This window comes from Acomys russatus, chromosome 21, assembly GCF_903995435.1.
Source record: "Acomys russatus chromosome 21, mAcoRus1.1, whole genome shotgun sequence".
NCBI lineage: Eukaryota > Metazoa > Chordata > Mammalia > Rodentia > Muridae > Acomys > Acomys russatus.
Window position 1 is genome coordinate 40,247,179 of NC_067157.1, and position 21,420 is coordinate 40,268,598.

A 21,420-nucleotide genomic window follows, 5' to 3' on the forward strand; every position below is an offset into this window, starting at 1 on the left:
ACACACACACACACACACACACACACACGCACACACTCACATACATATATTATGTAGCTCTTTTTGAAAAATTTAAAAAATATTTTCAGTATAGAAAATATTTTAAAGGTGGTCCGTGTGAAGAATGATTACCTCATTTTTCTCTCCCACTGTTGAACTGTAGTTTGGTGCTGTTTAAAAAGTCATTGTAGTTGTCAGCAGAGAGAAATGAGATTGAAATCTTTGATTGGGCAACACTCTTATTTATTTTTTACTCCTCTGACAAGCCATTAGGAACTTAAAAGCCACTACACTTAACTACTTTTCTCTCACCCCGGGAGAGCTGAAATCCATTAAGCACTAAGAAAAGCTGAAAGGGGAAGTCGAAGGCGGCTGCAAGTGGGGTTTCTTGTGTGTGAGAGCAAGCATCTTAAACACGCATGGAGAGCAGGGAGCTTGATCGCTGGGTCATGATGCTGGTGGAACCTCATCGTCTTCGGTACGCTGTTCGCTCTTGGGAAGATGGATGTACCAGTGTTCTAGGAGGAAAATGTTTTTTACGAGGATTTGTGGGACATTTTAACGGATGCCTCTATCATGGTCCCCTGCTATTTTTGAGGGTGTTTATTTCAGTTTAATGTGCTCAGACCTCCGGTGGTCCGTTAAAATGAGTTCATTTAGTTCCTTACCCTGAACTCAGAGTTTGGAAGTATTTCTTGTCAGTAAACACTGTTTAGGATAGCTTGCCTTGTGAGCTCTGGTGGTATTAAATGAAAACATTGTAGGCCTGGGAATGGAAACTTGAAGAGTGAGATTTTATTTTTAGCATTCTTCTTTTAAAAACCTCACGTTATGCAGTTTTCTAAATAATATTCTATCCAGGCGTATAGAATCATTCAGGTATTTTAATTTCGTATTATTTATTTATTTATTTTTAAAAGAAAGATATTGGTCACAGTAAACCATGCTTTAAATTACTCCTTTCTTGGGACAGAGAGCGAAAGAGGATGTGTTACAGAAGGAGGTGAGGGTGAAAATTCTGAAAGACAGCATCAAGCTGGTGGCTGCCAAGGTGCCCTCTGGTGGCCAGGAGTTGACATCGGAGTTCAATGTGGTTCTGGAAAGTTACCAACTGCTCTGTAATAGAATTCGAGGAAAATGCCACACTCTAGAGGTATGCAATTGCTGATACTGTCCTGAGAAACAGGCCCTGCCCTGTAATGAACATTTTCCTATCTTAGTAAGAAAAAAATAAAAGAAAACTCCGTTATTTTGTCAAACATTGGGTCAAAATTTTTGATGGACTAGGAGGATAAAACTAAGAAAGATTTTTATTTATTTATTTACTTATTTATTTTTATTTACTTTTTAGGGAAACCAAGATCCGCTTCTATTTCTCAGAAAGTTCATTAGTAATAATTTATCCCTTTCAGGCTTTAATATTTTTATATGTTTAATCTTTTAATCTTTTTTATATGTTATAGTCCTCAAATTCCCGAACATCTTGAAAGAACCCAGCATGCTTTCTTTTACCTGGCTGACTAAACGGATAGGAATTCAAGTTTTTATTTTGAGTAGTGTCTGACATTTACTGGAGGGAAAATGAACTTAAATATGTAGATGTTTCATTGCATTTTAGGAAAATAATCCCTTCCCTGTTAAATTGAAGATCTGGATTATTCTGTGGTGATAATTTTAATGAGGTTGTCTCTCATCTTCATTGCTTAAGAAAATCTGGTTGAAAAATTTAAGAAACATTTTGAGTTATTACAATTTAAATGAAACACACCCTGAAACAAGTGATTGAGTTGTGGCGAATTCTGCAGACATGATAATGGAGTAGAGATATTTAAACATGTTTACTGATCTTTTAGTCATTTTTCGTCACTTGCCTTGTTGATTGGTGTTTTTGAGGCAGGGCCTTGCGACACTGCCCTGCTTGGCCTGGAATTCACTGAGTTGATCAGGCCGACCTTAAACTAGAAATGCTTATTTCTACTTCTGCCGCTCAAGGCAGAAACTGAGGCAGACTTTTTTCCATTTGTCTTTTTCCCTCCATCTTAACTGCTCCTAGTTCATTGACAAATTTAGTTTTGTCTCGTTTGTTTGATGTTCTAGCTTCATAGGTTTCTGAATTCCTGCGTGTTACTCACACGGGAACAGAGTTCTTATTAACTGAAGGGAGGGCGGATGGTCTGGCTTCTCTCCAGTCTAAAGTTTCCCCTTGCCGTTCCTTAGGAAGTCTGGTCATGCTGGGTTGAGCTGCTTCACTATTTAGATCTGGAAACCACTTGGTTGGACACTTTGGAGGAACGTGTGCGGAGCACGGAGGCCCCTGCCCGAGAGGACAGACGCTGTCATGACGCTCTGGAGGTTGGCCCCTTACTCTTGATGAGCCTGGTTATTTTCACTGCAATGAGGACAGATGTGCTGTCTGTCTGTCTGTCTATCTATCATCTATCTATCTATCTATCTATCTATCTATCTATCTATCTATCATCTATCTATTATCTGTCTATCTATCTATCAATCTATCAATCTATCATCTATCTATCAATCTATCATCTATCTATCAATCTATCTAGCTATCTAGCTAGCTAGCTAGCTATCTGTTGTATCTAATCTATGTGTGTATACCATAGCGTGTGTATGGAGGGCGGAGCACAATTTGCAAAAGTCATTTCTCCCCTTGCATCATGTTGATCCCAGGGATCAAATTCAGGTTGTTAGACTTTGCGGCAAGCTCCTGTTTACTCACTGAGCCATCTCACCAGCCCCCAGGGATTCTTTACAATGAGCTTTGTAAGGCAGGAGCTACATGTGTGATTTAGACCCAGTGATGCTCACTTAATGGGGTCCAGTTTATTTCAGCATCTCCTCTGTTTTGTTTTTTATTGCACTTAAGAATATGGCATGAACCATGTGTAAAGTGGCTTCTAGTTGACTGTCTTCAGATATAAAAGTTGAGGCAGGCCGGTATGTGCATTCGTGAAGGCAGGGGCTCCACGGATGTGGGAGCTGGATGGCAAGGCTGGGGCTTCAGTGCCCTGGGGCCAAGAAGTACTGTATCCTGAAGGCTTTCTTGTTCTGCAGTTTTCAGCCCAGGAGTGCACATGATACTGTGGTGGTATTTGCTTCTGGAATGAACTGCAGTCTAACCAGGAAGGTTTGCTTAGGGAAAAGGGCCAGGGCTTATGCAGAAGTAGCAGCATAGTGTGGATATCGAAGGAACAGCTGAATGGGAATTCAGAGACATTGCTGGGGCTGTGGGGGCTACATTCCTGCAGATGGATGCTCTTGGGGATGGGGTGGAGAGGGATTGTCACTTCTCAGATGAAGCAGAGTGGATGACAAACTGCGTGGAAAGAAATAGACACCCATTAAACAAATGACACACATGCTGTCCTTGTAGGTTAGTAAATATCAACTCTAGAAACCCAGGCAGTGGAGAAGAATAAAAGCAAGTTTCACGATAAACACTTTGAAATGTTTTCTATATTTTTCTCTCTTGTTCTCTTTACTTGTCTGCACACACACTGCAGGGTGCCAACACTCAATGGGCTCATGATCCTAACAGTTTTGCAAACTGGAGCCTTGGGTTTTTTTACTTGTTTGTTTCTTTTGTTTTGTTTTGTTTTTTCCCTTTTTTTATTGACTTGTATATGACAAAAACTTCCAGTGATTCAGTTTTCCCGTCTGCAGAATGGGAATAATATTTAACCCATAAAGTTAATTGGATTTATGTCTATGGAACTGTATACATAGAAATACTTAGTGTATGTCTGTATCATGTGGTAGAAAAATGAATCTTTAATTTTGCTAGTGTAGTTAATAACACTTGAGATAATTATATTTATATAGTGTTGTTTTATATCTTACACTGAGAAGTTCTCATACAATTAATAATTGTTGGAATTATTTTATGCAATTACATTATTACTTATGTTCTTGGATGTTTTTGTTTTGTTTTGTGATTTTGTTAATGTTGTGCTGGGCAGTTTTGTGTTTTAGTTATTTCCTTATTATTGGTATTATTTATTTCTTAGGTAGATTTCCAGAAAGTGGAATTAATACTTGTCTTAATATGGCATTTTGTAGATCTCATCCATTTAGATTTAGAGAATGTACTGTTACTATTTTTTCTCCCCCATTACAGTCTCTGGAATCTGTTTTTGCGTCACCCAGCGGATAATCGTACTCAGATTCGGGAACTTGGCAGACTCTGATTGATGGTGGGATCCTGGATGACATAATCAGCGAGAAGCTGGAGGCTTTTAACAGCCGCTATGAAGATCTGAGTCACTTGGTGAGAACCAGACATGCGCAGTGTGGTTGGGTAGTTACTGCAGCAAGCTGACCCAGATCTCCCTCCCTTACTCCCTTAACCGCTGAGCCGTTGACCCAGTGCTCATCTCACTTGGAGCTTCCATGCTGGTTACACTTAGTAATGTCTAACTGGCCCCCGTTAGTTAAGGCTTTGGCCGGTTGGGTTAAAGTAGTCAGTTGATATTAATGGGAGCATGAGAACTTGAAGAAGCATGGAAGAATAGATCTCATATTTATAGGTCAGGCACAAGTTGATGATTAAAAAACAAATACAAGCCAAATTGTCAGGCCATGCATGGTGGTACATGTCTTAATCCTAGCACTCAAGAGGCAGAGGCAAGTAGATCTCTGAGCTTGTGGTCAGACTGGCCTGCATAGGGAGTCCTCGGCCAGTTGAAGCTACATAGACGACATTGTCTCAAAACAACAACAACAGCAACAACAACAACCACCACCCCAAAAAACAACAACCCCCCCCCAAAAAAAAACGGAATGAAACAAAACCTTCTCAGATACTGGATGGAGCTCAGTGGTAAAGCACTTGCCTAGCACACACAGGCCCTGGGTTCAATTCCCAGTTGTGCCCCATCCCTACCACGCCTTTGAGATGATTTCTACCTTGTGAACTATGTACTTTTCTCTAAGAATCATATCGCAATTATGTTTAAGAAGAACAACTCTTTATTTATTTATTTATTTATTTATTGGCTTTTTGAGACAGGGTTTCTCTGTGTAACAACTTTGTAGACCAGGCTGTTCTCGAACTCACAAAGATCTGCCTGCCTCTGCCTCCAGATTGCTGGGATTAAAGATGTGTGCCACCACGCCCGGCTAGAACAATAACTCCTATGTCTATATCTAGGAATGATTAGGGCATCAGAATTTGATATTAACTTATGAAAGCTGTATCACTTGGCTCATATCCAGATTACATCTCAACATACATATTTGTATCAGTGATAAGAAAAGGGAATTGTTATTTGGTGAGAAGGTTGATAGCTCTAACAGATGACCAAATAACTACTGTGGACATTTAGATTATAAGTAGCACTGCACTTAATCCAAAGACATGTGGCAATTAGTGTTTTAACACACATGTACACCTTTAAAACTTGTTCCCAATTTTAGGAAAAAAATCTAGATATTTATTTTCTCGATAGACATTTTTACTATATCCGATTTTGATAGGCATTGCCTTTCTGGTTAATTAAAATTTTTTGAAAATAAATTACAAATTTTACTTATAAGACATTTACATACATGAGTGCCTGCATATATGTGTATGTGCCCTATATTGTGTCTAGTGCTGGTGGAGTTCAGAAGAGGGTGTCTGATCCCCTACAACTGGAGTTTACTGATGATTGTGAGCCATCATGGTGGAGCCAAACCCTGGCCTTCTACAAGGACAGCAAATACTCTTAGCCTCTGAGCCAGTCCCCTAAAATACCACATGTTTATTCCATTTTATATGCCCTATGGGAGATCTTTTCATACTTGTATTTTGTCATAGTGTACATTAATAGAAAGAAGTAAAAATGAGAGATTCAGCCACTTTGTCCATGAGATACCAGGAGAACATTTGCACTCTTATTATTGATGGTTATTATTTATTTATATGGAGAGCTACAGTCTTGAATCAGTACTTTATTATAATCTTCATGGCCAGAAAACACAGTCAGCTATTTATATTTGCGCTCAGCAGTTACAAAGGAAATGTCTTCCTCTGCACAGGCGGAGAGCAAACAGATTGCGTTGGAGAAGCAAGTCCAGGTCCTCCGTGAAACCGACCACATGCTTCAGGTGCTGAGGGAGAGCCTGGGCGAGCTGGACAAACAGCTCACCACATACCTGACTGACAGGGTCGATGCCTTCCAGCTGCCACAGGAAGCTCAGGTATTGCTGTGATGTTGAGAGCCTTTGCGTTCTGAGGAAGGGCAGTTAGCTGCAGCCTGCTCCTCAGCTGCTGGAGGCAGGGGGATGAAGATGCTTCGTGGAGCGCGCTTTGACTCTGAGCTGTTCTTGTCCCTCTTGTGAGACTTTGACACGCTTTTTCTCTTTCATATTTTATGCATGTGGGTGATGTGCTAACGTGCACATGTGCACTGCGTTCATGCCTAGTGCCTGTGGGATGCCAGAAGAGGACATCAAATCCCTGGCACTGGAGTTAGACTGTTATAAAACCACCATGTGGTGCTGGGAAAGGAACCTAGATCTTTGGAAGAGCCGCTGGTGCTCTTAACAGCTGAGCCATTTTTCCAGTTCCTTTCACACATTTTCTACATTAGAAAATGGCATATTTAAGACATAAAGTGCCGACAGGTTATTCTGTATAAGTCAGATGTGCACATCAGACATGACGTGCTAGGACCTTAGCAGGTACATGACACATTTTTGCAGCAGTGCAGCAGTCTGTGTTATTATTATGTGTCCACAAGTTTATTAGAGTGTATTCAATACATGATCATATATTATACAACCACATTGAACTTCTGTATTTATTATTATTATTATTATTATTATTATTATTATTATTATTATTATTAATCTCTTCATGTACTTTGCTATTGTTGTATAAAGACAGGATATGTGCTATAACTCATGCTTGTCTGGAACTAACTATGCAGCTGAGATTGACCTTAAATTCACGGCAATCCTCCTGCTTCGGCCTCCAGACTGCTAGGATTGCATGCATGAGCCTTTACCTTGGGTCTCTTGGTGTACTTTAAAAACACACCTTCTCCCTTCTTCATCCTCCCGGTAGAAGATCCAGGCAGAGATCTCAGCCCATGAGCTGACCCTGGAGGAGCTCAGAAGGAATGTTCGCTCCCAGCCCCCAACCTCCCCGGAGGGGCAGGGCCACGAGAGGAGGAAGTCAGATGGACATGCTACAGGTAATGACTGACTAGGCATGGTTACCTCGGTACCTTTGCTCTGAACCGTGATGCAAACGAGGTGATGGTTCTAATAGTGAGGCCGAGAAGAGAGAGAATGAGTCTGACCTAGCAGTTGGCTGTATGTAGACCGTTCTCTGAGCACAGAGACTTGTACTATGCAGGATGCGAGGTCACTCAGATCCTTAGTGGGTGGCATGAGATGGCCTTTCATTCCTAACGTGGTGAAAGGCATCTGAGGTCTATGTTCATGACTTGGTTTTCTTGAAAAGGCTAGAAAGCTAATGCACTCTTATTCCAGAGGCATCATCTCTTGCCAGATTTATTGTTTCTGAGACGAGATACTGGGTTTTGCTCGTTCACGGCACTGAGGAGTTCCTTTACATCAGTGGTTCTCAATCTGTGGGTCATGACCCTTTTTGGGGTCGCTTATCAGATATCATGTATATCAGATATTACATTATGATTTATAACAGTAGCGTTATTACAGTTATGAAGTAAACAATGACAATGTTATGGTTGGGGTCACCACAACATGAAGAACCGTGGGAAAGTGTTGCAGCGTTAGGAAGGTTGAGAAGCGCTGCTTTACATGACCAGAACCTCTCTAGTTCTGTAGTTTCCTGGGTTGGCCTGGCTTTTGAAAGGCCTTTCAGCATTTTTCGTGTTATATTAATACCCAGTGAGAGAGATGGTGAGTGGCTTACTCTCGTTTTTGCAAACAGAGGAAACTTCGGGAGGTTTCTACCAAGTTCCAGCTTTTCCAGAAGCCTGCGAACTTCGAGCAGCGGATGCTCGACTGCAAGCGAGTGCTGGATGGAGTGAAGGCCGAGCTTCATGTCCTCGACGTGAAGGATGTAGACCCTGATGTCATCCAGAGCCACCTGGACAAGTGCATGGTGAGCCTGAGGCTGAGGGGCGGCTCACACAGCCAGAGCTGCTCGGATGGATGGTTTAGTTCAGCGCGCCTGTTCTTGCTCCTTAGATCATGGCTCGTGGATGATGGAGAACATGTTAAAAAAAAATAAGAAATGTGGCTCTCCCAGGACAATAGAAGCTATAAGAGAAATCGGAGGGGTGCAAACAGTGGTGATGGTCTATGCAGATAAGGGAAATAGACGTAAGAGCATAAATAACATTTATTAAGAAACAAGAAACACGTAAATCACAACATGAAGTGGGACGCAGGATCAACCAATAAGCTAAAACTTTCCACAATAAATTTGAAATCTCTAGACATAGCATATCTATAATATCTGGAATATTGCAGGGTAAAAAAAAAAAAAAAAAAGACATTGCTTGGCTAGGAAAAGGCTGTTTAAATTGAAGTTTAAACTTAAGATGGGAAAAAATAAATGACAAATAAGACCTCACTGTTTGATTCTTTGTAGTTAGTTTCTAATAGGGAGTTTTAAATGACATTGTGATGTTGTAGCCACTTGTGTGCCTGGCCATCTTCTTAGAGGAGTCCCTGGGGGCAGATACTGGTGCTGAGACTGTCATTTCCATGGGTTGTTTCTTATGTGGGTGGAAGAGTACATGGGTAGGAGGCATTTGAATCACTTGCAGATGTAAGCAACTCTCTTTTTTGGGATAGTGTGGCAGACGTCACTCACTATTCTTGATATCACAGGTACTGGCTTTGTGTCCTTGAGGTGTTTTGAGTTGGATGCTGATGTGTAAGTAAGCTGCCTAGACAGAGTTTGGGGGTTCAAGGTATCAGGGATGAACACAGTTTGGGATTTGACCCATTAAACTAAAATTGTACAGAGTCATATCCATCTTGATCCTTTAAAGTGTTATGTATATTTTTAGCATGTAAATTACATTTGTTGTGGAGGATTTCCACATTCCTTCAGGCACAGACTGCCAGGGGCAACTGTCTTCTAGTCACAATGTTGGGATTAAACAATATTCTTTTGGTGCAGTGAACTGAACCAAGAACCTTGTACGTATAGTATGCCTGTGCTTTCCCACTGAGCAGTCTGCCAGCCCTACCGTGTGACTCTACAGAGAGTCCATAATCTCTACAGACTCTACAGCCCTGTTTGCAGTCTGATACTTCCCATAGGTTTTGAAGGAAAACACATTCATGATGAATGCTTACCTAGGATTTCTACTGACATCTAATACACACGTCTTGTTTTATATTTAACCAAACACTAGGCTTATTAGTTTATGATCTTATCGGGTTTGAAAAAGCATTACAGCCCTGACTCCACCCAACTCAACCTTCAAGCCCACATTCGAGACGGATAATGTGTCCTTTGGTGTCCTGGGTGAAGGAGCAGCTGTCCAGCCACAGAAGCTGTGCCCTGAACTGATGCCAGTTGGGGATTCTCTGTTAACGATGTAAACTCCCCCCCCCCCCCCCCCCCCGCTTCTCTCTTTTAAAGAAACTATATAAAACTTTGAGTGAAGTCAAACTGGAAGTCGAAACTGTCATCAAAACAGGGAGGCACATTGTCCAGAAGCAACAGACGGACAACCCAAAAGGCATGGATGAGCAGCTGACCTCTCTGAAGGTCCTTTACAATGACCTGGGTGCACAGGTGGGACATTCGTTTCTTCCTTCCCCTTTGTTATCTCTCTAGTTCTCCCTCTCTCCCTCTCTCAATCTCTATCATATTTTATTCTTTACATGTACAGCGAGAGTATAATCATTAGTAGTTATATAAACATTTAAAAAATACTTAGTATAGAATAATATTTATGATCTCCATGCCTAGTGACATTTTATAAGTCATTCTAAGGACGCTCAGCAGAGTAATTAGTTTCTTCATAAACCCTATTTGCTTTTGGATATATAAATTGAACAGTACGCTAACATCGTCAAGATCTAGTAAAGGTTAGGTGATAGGTAGTTCTTATTAGTCTACTAAGACTTCAAATCTTCTATTGTATCCTTTAGTGGATGGGTGTTAGAGTTGGTAGGCCATGTTTGTGACTGGCTCTACCTGACTGGATCCCACAGAAAAATTGTCCTCTGCCTTTGAGAGTTTGCCCCCGAAACTCAGATCCAGAAAACATATGAAACAAAACCTGGCAATACTGAAAAACTGGTTTAGGTAGTGTTTTGTTTTGTTTGTTTTGAGGCAGGGTCTCTCTACTATGCAGCTTTGGCTGTCTTGGAACTTGCTATGTAGACCAGGCTCTCTACAAACTTACAGAGGACCACCAGCCTCTGCCCTCCCGAGTCCTGGGGTTAAGGTGTGTACCACCACACCCAGCTTAGGTGGTGGTTTAGTTCTTTCATGCCAATTGAATATTAGTTTCAGACTTGGGTTAGGGAAGGTTTTGAGGAAGCACTACATAAGCTGAGATCTGAAAGATAGGGCAGAGTAACCATGGTGAAAGCAGGAGAGGGTGATGGAGCAGCTTGAGTAAAGGGCCTGTGGCAGGAGAAAGTGTGATACATGTCTGGGAAGAAGAGACAGACCCACATGGAGCCAGAGAAATATGAGTGTCTGGCTCTGTCATTTGATGTGGAGCATTCCTCCTTTTCCCTTCTGAAGCTGCTGGCTTACAGGAATGTGCAACTATGTCAGGTGCTTTGCATAGTGTCGGGACTGAGCTTGGATTCTAATGCTTGCCCACAAAGTGCTGTTAGTCACTGAGCCACCTCTCCAGCCTCTAGATCAGTTTGGAAGCTGCACTGAGAGAAACAGGAGTGGCTGTAAGGAGTTCCGCTGGGAAGTTCCGGTCCCCTTAATAAGAAATGATGGTGGCTTGAGTATATGTGGCAGTGGAGATGTAGTAGATTGCTTTCATACCAGTGTAGAAAGTGATGTCAAGGTTTTGGTGGTATGTTAGTCTGGTGGTGGAGGAGAGGGACAGGTAGGGCATGTCCTTTATGGTGTAGGTTTGCTTCAATGGGTGACTGTGGTGCCAATACTGGGACACTGGCGTGATAGAAGAAAGAGAGGCCTGCAGAACAATATGCCTATTTTTGATATGCTGTCATTCTAACTTTGTTTGAGAGAGATGTCAGGCACTTAGATCTGAAGAGGACATCTGGGCTGAGCAGGTGGATTTTGTGAGTCATCTCCATGTGGATGGTAAAGTTTTCAGGACACAGATGAGATTATCTGGGAGAGGAGGTGGTCAGCGGAGGCCATTGACCAAGTGTCAAGAATTAGCAAAAGTAATCTTAAAATATATAACAAGATGTTGACAGGGACAAGATCTGGGCAGTTGAGGAAGGTAATATTTCAAGGATGAGTTCAGCCATTCATTTTCTGACTATTGTGGTCACTTCAAAATGTCCATTTGATCTGTTGCGAGGGATTCGTGAGAAGTCAGGGACCAGTACCTCACTCTAAGAAAATAGCTTGGATCATATGGTAAAAGTAGAGAGTAGGATGTTTTGTTTTGTTTTTGTTTGGTTGGTGTTGGTTTTTCGAGACAGGGTTTCTCTGTGTAGGCTTAGCTGTCCTAGACTTGCTTTGTAGACCAGGCTGGCCTCGAACTCACAGAGATCCATTTGCTTCTGCCTCCTTAGTGTTAGCATTAAAGGTGTGTGCCACCAGGCCCGGCTGAGAGTAGGTCTTTAGGAAAGTTGGTGTGTATGTGGTGTGTGTGTGTGTGTGTGTGTGTGTGTGTGTGTGTGTGTGTGTGTGTGTGTGTCTGTGCCATCAGACTGTTTAAAATGTTTACCAAGAAGGAATGGTTATATACCCGAAAGAGAAGGAATAAATAATCAGGTAAAGGCCTCACAACTTTGTGTGGTCCCTTGCAGAAGATGCCCTTAACATGCACTGAGGAGACTGAGAAAAAGTGTGCATCCTTATAAGTTGAGCTATGAGTTACTTTCTTCCTGATACCCAAATCTTCCTTAGCATTAAGTTCCGTGGTGCTTGTACAGCTGCTTGGCATGTCGGAGTTAGAGAAGCAGGGTGGACTCAAGAGTGTTCATCACTTAGAGTCTGCGTTCACCTGCGCCTTGTTTAGTGTTGTGGCTTTTAACTGCACTGTACCATGTCTTACTCACTGCCATCCACTTGCCCCCCTTGTATAGGTGACAGAAGGGAAGCAGGACCTGGAAAGAGCCTCGCAACTGTCCCGGAAGATGAAGAAGGAGGCCGCTGTCCTCTCTGAGTGGCTTTCTGCCACAGAGGCAGAACTAGTGCAGAAGTCTGCCTCAGAAGGTGTGACTGGTGACCTGGACACAGAAATCTCCTGGGCTAAAGTGAGTTTCAGTTGGGTTGCACTGTTGGTGTCACATCTGGAGTGCTTGTTTGGGACAATCTGGGTGGACACTAGCTTGGATTTTCTCTTTTTTTTTTCTTTTCCTTTTTTTTTATTATTAATTTCTTCAAATTACATCTCAGTTGTTAGCCCATCCCTTGTGTTCTCCCATTCCTCCCTCGCTCCTGCTTCCCCCCCATTCCTCTCCCCTATGTCTGTAACTGAGGGAGACCTCCTCCCCCTGTATATGCTCATAGGGTATCGAGTCTCTTCTTGATGACCTATTATCCTTCCTCTGAGTGCCACCAGGCATCTCCATCCAAGGGACATGGTCAAATATGGGGCACCAGAGTTTGTGTGAAAGTCAGATCTCCTTCTCCACTTAACGGTGGAGAGCTTGGATTTTCTTTATTACTTTGTTTCCTGCTTCTCTGTTCTGGGAAGAACATTTTAAATACAATTTTGTTTCTTTGTTCTCTCTGGAGCCTGGGCTAGCCTGTGCTCACTGTGTATCACAGGCTGACTCTAAATCCACAGCACTTCTTCTTCCTCAGCTTCTCAAATGCTGGAATTACAGTCATGTGCAGCTATGCTCAGCTAAAATCAACCATTTTAACAGTACTCCTGTGTGCGTGCATGCATGTGTACACATACACACGTGTGTATATATGTATGTATGTATGTATATATGTATGTATTAATGTATAGTTGATATTGAATTGTGTGTATTAATGTTTGATGATACTTCTTTCTGGTTTCACATGCTCCATTTTTTTGTTAAGTATCATTTTTAAATACAGACTATAAGTAATGACAAACTTGCCTCTTGTGAAATACACTCTTGAATTCCCACAATTGTTTTACAGACTTGCTGTGAGGATGGAATACACAAGTCACACATCACATTCTCCTCAGTGGAGTGTGAGGAACGCTGGTGTGAGATGTAGCCACCCATCCTCTCAGTGGTGTGTTTTAAGATTTAAAAACATTTCAGTTTCATCGTTTAAATATTATGTGCAACATTTAAAATTAAACTTTAAGTGGCATTTTTATTTGTGAATTTAAGTGGGTGTTTTATTCCGTAGACTCAATAGTATTTTCAGGACTCTATTATAAAACCCACAAGGATCGTGTATATATTAGTTCAACTTAATCACTCATCTGTAATTATTTCTGATGGTTCTTAAAACCAGTTCTCGTCAGTCAGTACATAACCACTGAAGGAGTGCAGAGTCTGAACTAACAAAGCATGCCTGTTGTTCTTCATTTCTTCTCACATTGGTGAAGAATCCACATAGGAAATGTCTGAGTGCCTTTTAAATGCATCTCTAAGTGCCATGACCAAGGCAGTGTTTAAATCTTGACTCACTTGTGGATTTGTGACTTTTAAAAATATTCTTCAGGAATTACTATTATTTTTTAAATTTAGTTTTAAAAATTCACTTTACATCTTGGTCATAGCCCCATCTCTCCTCCCAGTCTTACCCTCTCTTTTTCTCCCCTTTCCTCTCCTCTATTCCTCAGAGAAGGGGAGCTCTCACTACCCCAGTTCATCAAATCACATCAGGACTGTGTGTGTCCTCCTCCCCTGTGGCCTGAAAGCAGTCCCTCCAGGGCAGTCAAAAAGCTGGCATCGGAGTCCATATCAGAGACAGCCCCCACTCACCTTACTAGAGGACCCACATGAAGCCTGAGCTACATCTGTGTAGGAGGCCTAGGTCCAGTCCATGGCTGGTTCTTGGTTGGTGCTTCAGTCTCAGCAAGCCCTCCTGGACCCTGGCCTTTAGCTTCTGTTGGTCCTCCTGTGGAGTTCCTATCACCTTAGGGCCTTTTATCCTTCCCCTGCTTTTCCACAAGGCTCCCTAGCATTGCCCAGTGTTTGCTTGTTAGTCTCAGGATCTGTCTTGAATTGCTGGTGGGAGGAACGTCTCAGAGGACAACTCTGTTAGGTTCCCCTCTGAGTAAAGCAGAGCCCTGTTAATAGTGCCAGGGGTTGGCTCTTTCCCGTGGAGTTGGTCCCCGGCTGGGCCAGGCATTGATTGGACCTCACTCAATCTTTGTTCCAGCTGTTCTGTCTTTATCCCTGCACATCCTGTAGACAAAGCAAACCCTGGGTTGAAGTTTTTGTGAGTAGGTTAGTGTTCCCTTCCCTCCACCAGGAGTTCATTGGTTAGAGGGTGTCCTCCTCAGACATTATGGCCCCTGCTACTAGGAATGTCTGCCAGAGTCCCCTCATCTTCCCAGGAGCCTACCCTGACTTAGCTTTCCAGCTTGTCATAGAGATGCCCCTGCCCAGAGTTTCTCTTTCCTCTGCAGGCCTTCTGTCCTCCCCTTCCTCCTCGCACTTTCCCCAGGTCATACAGCTCAGTGGATTTGTGATTTGTATCTTTTCTGAAATATGATTTTTTTTAAAAAGCAATGTTCACAACAGAACTTGAATTCCTTGAAATGATTGCTTTAAGCATTGATTTAAGAAAGTGTACTACTGGGCCAGAGAGATGGCTCAGTGGTTAAGAGTGCTTGCTGCTCTTGTAGAGGGCCAGTGTTTCACTCTTAGGACCAACCTTTGTTTGTAACTCTAGGTTTAGGAGATCTGATGCCTTTGCCCTCATGGGCACACACACAAATGTGTGCTCACACACATACACATAAATAGACATAAAGTTGAACAGCATATTTTGAAAAAGGGCTGGATAGATGGCTCAGGGGTTAAGAGCACTGTCTGTTCTTCTAAAGGTCTTGAGTTCAATTCCCAGCAACCACATGGTGGCTCACAGCCATCTATGATAAGATCTAGTGTCCCCTTGTGGAGGGCAGGAGTACATGCAGGCAAAATACTGTATATGTAATAAATAAATGAATACATTTTTAAAAAAGAAAGGAAAAGGAGCAACAGTGTTAAAAAGATAAAATGCCAGGAGGAGTGCTGGGGACACAGATGCCTCTGGGTACTGCTTTGGAGAGAGTTTGCATATTTCTGCACACTGTGCATTTGTAAATGGGCTCTTTCCTGGTAACACTTCAATGCATATGAGTTCCTGTCAGTCATCCTTTCCAGAGCTGGAATGTTCCACTGTGTGATATGAAACTGAAGTCCAAAGCTTGTGTCTTACTGGCCCTCCCCTGATTTACTTCAGCTAAATCTCACATCTGAATTTCTTATGTCTTTCTTGATTTTCATTATGGTTTTGAGTGTTCTCAATGTGTCAGTGAGTTGAGTTTTATAAACCATTAAGGGATTGCAAGTTATCTAGGAAATCATAGACTCTTATGTTACTGGAAAAGAAAATATAAATAGCAAAACAAAACACATAAGATGAGGTAAATTATTATGTTCTGAAAGTCAAGTGGGTTTGGTGTGTGTGTGTGTGTTTTCTTTCTAGAATATTCTGAAGGATCTGGAGAAGAGAAAAGTTGACTTAAATACCATTACAGAGAGTAGTGCTTCTCTTCAGCACTTGGTCTTGGGCAGCGAGACTGTTCTAGAAGAGAACCTCTGTGTGCTCAATGCTGGCTGGAGCCGAGTCTGCACCTGGACCGAGGACTGGTGCAACACATTGCTGGTATGTTGCCAGAACACGCCAGTGGTGATACCTTCTCTTCATGATCATATCTAAAGCATATAGCCCTCATTAGAGTTCAAAATCTGTTTACAGTGTGCCTCAGTTTTACTTTGCTTGTGAATTAATTTTATTAGTTTATATTTTATTTTTTTATTGAAAAGATATCAAATGGAAGAATTTATAGTATCTCTATGATTGTACAATATTCATGTTACGTGCAGGAGCTGTTTTACTTAATATTTTAGTAAACATACTTTTAAAAAAAGATTAATTTATTAAGTATATAGTGTTTTGCCTGCATGAATGTCTGCACGCCAGAGAGGGCGCCAGATCTTATCATAGATGGTTGTGAGCCACCTGTGGTTGCTGGGAATTGAACTCAAGACCTTTGGAAGAGCAAGCAGTGCTAACCTCCTAGCTTAAAACTCTATTCTTTCTTTTTCTAATCTATACAATTGGCATTATTATAATTTCTACCTTGTATGATTTTATGATGATTAGATGACTTAAAACATGTATTGTCATAATAAAATCCCATTAATATTTTTATGATTATGGTCATTATGACCATTATATTTTCATAGGGTCTTCCTTCTACCAGTGATAAACATATGGCAGCCCTAATCTCTGAAGTGAGAGTTGTTGTTTATAAATTATTATTTTATTCTGGTGCATCAGATAGGACTTTATCTAACTCATATAATTCCATAGTAATGGATACATATAGATAAAAGAATAAATTATCAGTTTGGCTATTTTTTTTTTTCAATTCAGTTAGAGCATGTAGGGCAGATAAGGTCATTTGCTTAGGTCTCAATTGATCAGAGGGTTACATTCTTCTCCATGACCCATTACCCATATAACTTTAGGGAAATTCTGTCACGTGATACATCACCACATAGAAATGTAGAGTAAAAAAACATAATTAAATCTGGCCATGGAAATGCATCCTCATAATGCCAGGACTTGAGGGACCAAGACAGGAGTATCTAGCATTCAAGGTCAACCTACGTAGCAAAACCCTGTCTCAAAAAACCATCACCCCATTGCCTCTCAGAAGAGTCTAGGCTGGTAGCACAGGATTGTAGTCTCAGTTACTTGTATGGCTGAGGCAGGAGGATCACAAGTTGAAGGTCCGCTTGGGCTACATAGTAAATTCAAGGATGGCCTAGGCTACTTAATGAAACCCTGTCTCAAAGTAAAAAGTAAGAAGAGGGCGGGGGATGTATTCAGTTGTGCAGTGTGTGAGGCCTTGTGTTCAGTCTCCAGAACTGTAAAGCAGTCATCCCATCCTCCAAAAATCCCCAAACCCAAGCCAAACCAAGTGAAAGTATGTAGCCAACACAATTGCTCATCGTTGGATATAATCACGCATCATACAGTGTGCTCTTGGATGGCCCTTTCAATACTATCTAAGATTATTACCTTACTCTTTCATTTAATTTAGTCAGTGTCATCTGATTCCTTGTAGAACCACCAGCATCAGCTGGAGATATTCGATGGACATGTCGCTCACATCAGTACCTGGCTTTATCAAGCTGAAGCTCTGTTGGATGAGATTGAAAAGAAACCAGCAAGTAAACAGGAAGAAATCGTGAAGGTAGTCAACCTCACGAGTCCCATGGGGTGATTTGCCATGTTCTCTGGGGCTGTTAGTGGCGTGCATGGTGTCCTCATGCAGTTCACTATTTAACATGTATCATGGTGGGTGAAACCAAGATCCCATGGATTTCTATGACCAGCACTCCCTCTGGTCGATGGTACTGAGACCTCTTCCCTGTATCCCCAGATATTTATTTTAAATACCTTTAATTCATAGTAAACATCACACCCGTGTTTGGTTTTGATTTTTCCTTGGAATAATTTCTCTCTCTCCCTCTCTCCCTCTCTGTCTCTCTGTCTCTGTCTGTCTCTCTGTCTGTCTGTCTCTGTCCTTTCACCATCAGCGTTTACTGTCTGAACTGGATGATGCCAGCCTCCAGGTTGAGAAAGTCCGTGAACAGGCGATCATCTTGATGAACGCACGTGGAAATGCCAGTAGGGAACTCGTGGAACCAAAATTAGCTGAGCTGAACAGGAATTTTGAGAAGGTGTCCCAACACATCAAAAGTGCCCAGGTGAGTACTTGCATTTTTATAGAATACCATTTTCCCCATGGGTATATGTCTAAAAAAAAAAAAAAAAGGAGCTTCATCAATTAAGATGAGGGCCATGAATAACACCTATCTTTACAAATGGTATTTATGCTACTATGTTATTATTTTTTTTAGCTCCCTGTGCATCTTTCCTATTTTCTCTTTCCTTTTCTTCTCATCTTCCTTTTAAGAGGGGAGTGGGAGAAACATTTTACTGCAGAGTTCTCAAGGAAGGCCTGGCACACAGTAGGAGCTTCAGGCAATGTGAAGTGGAAAAGATGAAACCATTTTCACAGTTTAGAGGGAGATAACGGTGGAACTTAGGTACCTGCTCGGAGAATCACGGGACACTGAACATTTAAGGATCTCAGCTGTGCCCGTATGATGGCACTTAAAAAAAAAAAAAAAAGAAGCACAAAACTAGATAATTGACCTCTTGACAGTTATATGTTGAAATGACAAAGAGAAAAGACCATTTGTTTTATATATGTGCAGGAAATAGGCATTCTCTAATCTTCCTGTAATTTAAAACATCTGGAATAGTGCACCACATTTTCTTTCCATGCCCAGGAATATACTCATCCATGGCTTAAAAGAACACAACAAGGCCTTGCTTTAGCATTTATCCTCTTTAATCTTGGCTTTGTCTCCTTGTTTTCTGACTTAAGTTATTTTATTCTTCTTTATAGATTCCTGAGAATTAAAAAAAAAAAACAAAAACAAAAACTAATGCAGGGGAGTAGGGTAAGAGAGCAGAGGGAAAAAAATTAGCATTGTCCCTTGAATGACCTTTGCAAGCCATTCTGTTGCATAAGTATGTTTACTCATTGATTCATGATAATAAAGTATAAAAATTTTATATCATTTTGTACATGCTCCCTTGAAATGGAATTTAATGGTAACATTCTATGGTCTGTTACAATGTCCTGGGTTAATTTTATGACTATTGGGCCCTTGGGAATGCTGTGTTTGTTAAAGTCATCTTACTTGTATCTGCTGGCTCCCTCCTTACTATTCTGCTTGCATCAGATTTTAGAATTCACTGAATTGCTGCAGAAGGTGTACAAGGGCTGTTCCAGGTACTCTCAGCATGGGTCAGTAGAAAGTCTGTGCAGGATGTGGGGATGTTACTTTCCTCATATGTGCCTGACACTGGATGTTACTTCTCTCTACTTATTTTCATTAAAATTGCTATTTTGACTTTCAGTTTTCTCAAATGCAATGGTTATTTTTTGTTTTGTTTTGTTTTGTTTTTCTGTATAGACATGTGAAAATGTGGCATTTTGGAATACAATCTTCTTTGAGGTTTGAGTATCAAAAATTCCAAGGGGAATTCTTGGTGAGCATGCACACAAGATGTTCTCTAGGCTGTCCTTGCACTGGGCAAGGACTGGCCCTGGTTTCTTTTATGACCGAGGCAGGCATGGCTTAGGTCATGGCCTCGTTTCCTGTATATAGAGGGTTCACCTTGGTGTCAGCCATACTGTACTTCAAGCAGCCATGGTCAGCTGCATACACCTCATGTCCCTGGCTCCAGGTTGAAAAATGTGTAATTCAGAGAAGTCCAGATTGTCCCCCCCCCCAAAAAAAAATCATTGCTCTGTGACGAATGACATTAGCGTTATTTCAGATAAATGCTGGTTCCTGGTGTGACGCCGGCCTCTCAGGATGAGTTTGGAAGTCAAGTCAGCAGTACACTTGCAGACTCCTCTTTTCCTTCCCTAGATGCAGATTGGCCAGGTCCCTTCATCCTACCAATGCTTGGACCATGCTGGAGTTGTTGAAGCTGCCGGGCCTTTCTCTGACTGGGAAAGGCTAGAAAATGACATAGAAAACACATTGAAAGTTGTGGAAAAACACTTGGACTCCAGTAATGATGAGGAAAAGGTGGGTGGTTTGTAAATCCTACTCTTATTTTTCCCCCAGTCTTTTATTTTTTAACCAACTAATTAATTAATTAATTTGTTTTTTAAGACAGGGTTTCTCTGTGTACCCTAGGCTGTCCCTTTGTAGACCAGGCTAGCCTCTACCTCACAGTGGTCTATCTGTCTCTACCTCCTAAGTGCTGGGATTAGAGGCATGTTCCACCACGCCCAATATTTTTTCTGTTTTTAACAATGTGGATTTAATTGCTTGACCCGCCACGTGTAAGGGAGGAATCCAGATGTGATTTGTCAGGGCTGTTGTCACAGCTGTCAGGTGGCTTGTGTAATTCTTGAGGTTCCCATACAACCCAGTGTGGTGGCACACTCTTCTAAGCCCAGCACTTGGGAGGCAGATGCAGGAAGAGTGGGCCGTCATAGTCTGGACTACAGGAAACCTTGTCTCACGGAAAAAACAAACAATGGCAGTCATTAGCTAAGGTGTGAGAAACTAGCTTTGAGATATTTTTATTTTCAAATATAAAGTATTTAAAGAAAATCATGAGTGGTTGGGTCATTCAGGCTTGACGCACACTGCCCTGTCTGTCTCCGCTTAGTTCTTACCCTGAACAATGGAGAATATTTAACTCTGTGTGTGCATTTTTGTTTTTAGTTAAAAAAAAAAAAACAACTTTTTTTTTTCTTTAAACACTCAGGTGGATGAGGAGAGAGGCCAGATTGAGGACGTTCTACGGAGAGGGGAGCACTTGTTACACGAACCTATGGAGGACAGTAAGAAAGAGAAGATCCGTTTGCAGCTGCTCCTCCTGCATACTCGGTACAACAAGCTCAAGGTATGATGGGATGGTCGCTGCAGCGGATAAGGAACTTAGCCACTTGTGGTGTCCAGGCCAGTGATACAATATTTAAAGACACTTTCAAGCAAACCAGTCAGGAAATTGTATTATTCCTCGCCTCAGTTTCTTTTTAGTTTAACTAATTCCTGTTCTTTTTCAGGGCTGGGGGCTGGACCTGGTGCCTTGTATATGCCTCTGATTAGTTGGGGCTTTCACATCATACACCCCCTCAGACGCACTTCCTAGCCCTTCCGTGGGTGCTTCCTCACCCTTGTGATCTCCCCCACCAAAGAAACAAGAAGAGAGGGGAACCAAACCCATTGTGTGTTTTTCATATACTCACTGGAGCGTGGTCAAACTCTCAGTGGTCAGCCCCCCAAGGACAACTGAGGAATTGGGCTCTTCTCTATCTGCACTCCTGACAGAAGCCATCAGTTGTGGACAGCTACACTTCAGCATCCTTATCAGAGTGTTTAAGAGTTCCCTTTGATGGCTTCCTGTTTGGGCTGTCACATTTTTGGGGTGGTGGTGGAGCTAGGGGTTGTCACAGAAGCCTTCTGTGTTCTCCTTTCTCAACTGTGTGTCTGCAGTCTTTGATACCACGGAAAGAGTAGCTTCCT

The 21,420-nt window shown here is 41.8% G+C and overlaps 1 protein-coding gene across 1 annotated transcript in view; it reads left to right on the forward strand.

Annotated features, from left to right (window-relative positions):
* Utrn (utrophin) overlaps nt 1-21,420 on the forward strand; it is a 490,302-nt gene that overhangs the window by 182,935 nt on the left and 285,947 nt on the right. The window contains exons 31-38 of the mRNA XM_051164610.1: nt 7,922-8,095; nt 9,593-9,748; nt 12,214-12,384; nt 15,767-15,946; nt 17,418-17,546; nt 17,893-18,063; nt 19,807-19,968; nt 20,660-20,797. Coding sequence (XP_051020567.1) covers nt 7,922-8,095; nt 9,593-9,748; nt 12,214-12,384; nt 15,767-15,946; nt 17,418-17,546; nt 17,893-18,063; nt 19,807-19,968; nt 20,660-20,797 — 1,281 coding nt within the window. The remainder of the gene's footprint in view (nt 1-7,921; nt 8,096-9,592; nt 9,749-12,213; nt 12,385-15,766; nt 15,947-17,417; nt 17,547-17,892; nt 18,064-19,806; nt 19,969-20,659; nt 20,798-21,420) is intronic.